The sequence below is a fragment of the Gossypium raimondii genome, chromosome 7, assembly GCF_025698545.1.
Source record: "Gossypium raimondii isolate GPD5lz chromosome 7, ASM2569854v1, whole genome shotgun sequence".
Lineage (NCBI taxonomy): Eukaryota > Viridiplantae > Streptophyta > Magnoliopsida > Malvales > Malvaceae > Gossypium > Gossypium raimondii.
In genome coordinates, this window is record NC_068571.1 from 48215678 (window position 1) to 48219867 (window position 4190).

The 4190-nt window shown below is 31.3% G+C and overlaps 1 protein-coding gene across 1 annotated transcript; it reads right to left on the reverse strand.

Annotated features, from left to right (window-relative positions):
• Positions 1-259: 259 nt before the first annotated feature.
• Positions 260-3822, reverse strand: LOC105785796 (transcription factor bHLH137). Its single transcript, XM_012611961.2, has 8 exons — positions 3493-3822; positions 3243-3416; positions 3104-3169; positions 1926-1994; positions 1746-1829; positions 1491-1670; positions 1040-1138; positions 260-662 (listed from the first exon to the last, which is right to left on the reverse strand). Exons 1-7 carry the CDS (start codon positions 3727-3729, stop codon positions 1067-1069), a joined length of 882 nt encoding a protein of 293 aa, XP_012467415.1. The 5' UTR covers positions 3730-3822; the 3' UTR covers positions 260-662; positions 1040-1066.
• Between the last annotated feature and the right edge of the window lie 368 nt (positions 3823-4190).

Sequence of the window (4190 nt, forward strand, 5' to 3'; positions counted from 1 at the left end):
AATAGACAAAATAAATTTCAAATATATAAATATTACTAAGACTTGGAGATATGTTATGTATATCAATAGGCCAAAATCAAATTTTCCCTTTTAAATATGTTATAAATGAGATGATATTATTAATAAAACATTAAATTCTACTTGAAAAAAAAATAAAGTAAATAAAACCCGAAGTTATTTGAGAGTATGAACTTAATCAAAAAATAATTTAAGTTAAATTCTTTATTCAAACTTGAATAATTAACTCGATTCAAATAAATTACTTAATTTAACTAAAATTGTATTTTCATTCCACTCAATTATTTGATAAACAAAAGCAGGACTTGCTTTCAAGTTCACTTTCTTTCTTTCTTTGTCACTAAACCCTAAAAGAAAGTAACAATAAAACATACTTCTATGTTACTATTATTTCCTTTTTCCTTTTCCTAAGTCAATCCAATGTTGGGTCTTGGCATTTGTGCTTGGGAGACTTAATGAGAAACACAAAAGGAAAAGGAAATAATGGATCTAACACTACCAAAAATTATAGTCTTATTTAGTGGATTATGTTTGTCCTTTGTGTTCTTCCTCGTTGATGTCCTTGATATCCTTTGGAACTTGAAATTAGAGCTTTAATGCTGACCTTTGCCTTTGCTTTTGGCATCTTGTGTCTCTTTGGGAAGCTAGGTTAGAGCCAAAGGTTAGACAATTTATATTATAGAAAGCAATACGGTAACATTTAATTCAAAATTTGACCATTTTTTAAAATTTATTTCCTAAACGTTTTTTGGACCCATATTTATTCTAGAACTTGATATTTTTTTATAAAAATAATATAAATATTTAGGTGATGATGTGACATATGGACCAAAACTAAAAAAAAATTATTGAATTTCGAGACTATTGTGAATCAAAAAAAGTTAAAAGTACCAAATTAAAAAAAATTGTCAAATTTAGAGACTAAATATTGGTTTATCCTTTAAAAAAAAACAGAAGTGAATGTATTTTAATATTTTATTATTGCATCAAAGACAAGACAAGAGGGCCTAATAGTTAATACCATATGTTTGTAGGGCAGCTCTTTGCATTAAAATGAACGGAACGGATTTAGAAATTCTTGCCGTGAGCCCTCCACTTCCCACAGTACACTACCATTGTCCTGAAAAAAAAACGTGTTTTCAAATATTTATAATTAATATGCATGTTTTTCCATTTTTTTTTGGTTTGTTGCAAAAGGGATTGCAGATTTTCCAATTTTGAATTTCGAATAATGTTGGTGAATGCATGAATTGAGGTTAAATTGTTGGTCTGAGCTCTTTATTATGTTTAAATGTAAAATTTGACATGATGTGATTAGCTAATCTAAATAGTTATCACAATTAACCCCTTCAAACTGCATCACATTGACGTGGTGGAAGGGTATTTTAATTAGAATTGTTAATGGTTATAAAAGCAGAGGATCAAATTCTTGGGTATCCTAAAAAAACACAAAACCCTAATATAGAGTGTACCTGAAACTGAGAGAAGACCGCAGACGTTTCTCCTTGGTGAAACAAAAATGCAGCTGAAGTATCCAAGAGCGGAATGTTATTAGTCGGAGTAAATGTGGCCGCGGTGCCGATGGCGGCAGCCGTAGTGGTTATAGGCTGAGTGGGGTAACATTGTGGCGGTGAGGATATATTATTTACCATCTGAAACATAATTAAACATTTTAGAGACAAATAATGAAACATATTATGAAACTATTTTTCAATTTAATACCTTACCTCTGGTTTGACCATAAATGATTCAGGGTCAACTCCTAGATCATAAAACATGGGATTCAAAGTAGCAATCTTCATTGATAGAAACTAAAATCAAACACGAGGCAAAAAAAAAAAATTATTGCTTATTGGATTACAATTTTAAAAAAAATAAAAATTGTGAAGAGTTTTAATGATTTTTACCTCTACTTGACTTTCAAGCGACTGAACATAATTGATAATTTCATCCAAAATAAGAGCCTTTCCAGTTATCTATTTTCATGGAAGAGAAAAATGGAAAGCTGTGAGACAGAAATCAATGTTGAATGAAAGCATTATTGCATCCTTTTCCTTTGGGTTAATTTCAAATTCCTCATCAAATTAAAATATCATTCTTTTATTCTTTAGGGTGGAGCTAAAAATTTCGTTTAAAATGTTCAAGATAAGATTATAAAATTTGAAGGGGAAAAGCTAAATAGTTTTTATAAAAAAAGTTAAAATTAAATCTCATGTGATAGCTTGAAGGTCAGAATATTCACCGTATCAGGTGTGGCTTGGTTTGAGTCGCGCTAGTCGCGTTTGTTATTTAGGTTTTGTCTTGTTATTGTAATTCACCAAAAAAGATAGCTGAAATTAAATTATTAATTATAATTAAAAAAAACTAAAGTTATAATTTTTTCATTTAATTAAAGGCTAAAAAAAATTTAAATTGAATCTTTTAGGGTGGGTTTGGATGGACGATTGGGTGCAGTGCGGTGCGGTGCGTTTCGCCTACTTTTTGTCTTACACTACAGTGTTGCTACAATATCTAATCTCACCGCCACCGCTATTTTTACACTAACTGCAGGTAAACGCACCGCCCATCCAAACTCACCCTTAATTTTGAAAAGAGACCTAAGCAAAGTTGTTTGAACCAGACTAGATCAACTGATCGAACCGATTAGATTGAGAAATAGTCGGGATATTGATTCGGAGAAGCACATTGTATTAGTTGACTCGAAAACCAATACGGATCGATTAGATCGGGTAAAACACCAATTAAATCAAAATTTTAATCTCTATAATAATTTATTTAATCAAACTGGTAGGAATAATTAGACTAAATTTAACTAGTAATCAGATTTTAAAAACTTTGGGAAATGTATGCCCCGCCTACCCTTGGATTTGTCAATCTAGTGGTCAGTTGAGCAAAACAGATCAAAGTCAAACAGATATTTAATGCAAAAGCTGACAACTGGAATAACAGAAGGACCGGATTGAAGTAATACTTTTATTTTAGGATCCAAATTTAACATTTTAAAGCTTAGAGACTCATAGTTTATGCTGCAATTAACCCCTTTTTTTCCTTTGAAAAACAAACAACAAATGAAAGTTATGAACACCTTATCACATCCTGGAACCAGTCGCTGCAATTTTTCCATCCTTTCACTGATTTTCTTTCTTCTTACCTGCAAAATTCAACCACAATCACGATAAACACAACATGATAAATAATGTAATACAAAAAAAAAAAACAAATACCCTTTCAGCTAGGCTATGGCTATCAGTTGCCTGACCTCTCCTAGCTCTAACATGAATGTAACGGCCATTAGGAGGCTCTTCACCACCTTTCTTTCTATCTTTTTTACTACCTTTATACGCCTTCTTTTCATCATTTCCCTTCTTTTGCTTCTTGGGTTTCCCTTCTTTTTCATCCTAATGGTAAAAATAAAAAATAAAAAAATTAAACCCAAATTCGTGGATTTTTTTAAAAAAAAAATAAAAAGATTACCTTCACCCCATTTTTAGCCCTTCTTTTCTTGCTTGTAAGAGCGACATTATCATCAACCACAGTGAATTCACCAGTGCTGCTCTGCTCTTTAAAAATTGAACCAGAAGGTTCATTATTTTCACTATAAACCTGATCGAAATTGAGGTTCTCAATTTCTTCTACAAACCCAGAAATTTTATGTGGGGAGAAAATGGAATCAATGAGGAAAGGGTTAGATTTAGTTGAAAAGGATGCCATTGAAACAAAAACAAAATATGGGTGAGATCTTTAGGGTATTTTTTGTGTGTGAAAGAAAGTGATGGGAATGAGGATGAGAATGAAAGAGATGATAATGACAATTCACAAGCAAAGATGCTAAGTGCACAATGCTTTATATCGACAATCAAAGGGAGAGAAATGGGGTCACTAAATTCCATGCAAAATATGCGGTATATTTCGGCTAAATTTTATAAAAAAAGACGAATTTAAAAAAAAAACTATGGGTTTAGGTAGTTTTCTAATATATTTAACGAAATAAGTTGATCTTAGAGAGACAAGTGAAAACGCATTTAGCAAGAGTATTTTTTGTTTATGTGGTAGGAAAGCGCGTCTTGTGGGACGCAATTTCCTAATAGTAGAATTCCAACAGTCACAAAACTTCAACGGCTATAAAACAACTAGTTTTTTTATTATATAAAACTCTAGTTATTTTCTCCATT

Coding starts and splice junctions, on each gene's coding strand:
- LOC105785796 (XM_012611961.2), bottom strand. CDS start 3,729: ATGGCATCCTTTTCAACTAAATCTAACCCTTTCCTCATTGATTCCATT. Junction 3,417..3,492: donor GGGCTAAAAATGGGGTGAAG/GTAATCTTTTTA, acceptor TTTTACCATTAG/GATGAAAAAGAAGGGAAACC. Junction 1,995..3,103: donor TGGTTCCAGGATGTGATAAG/GTGTTCATAACT, acceptor CCATGAAAATAG/ATAACTGGAAAGGCTCTTAT.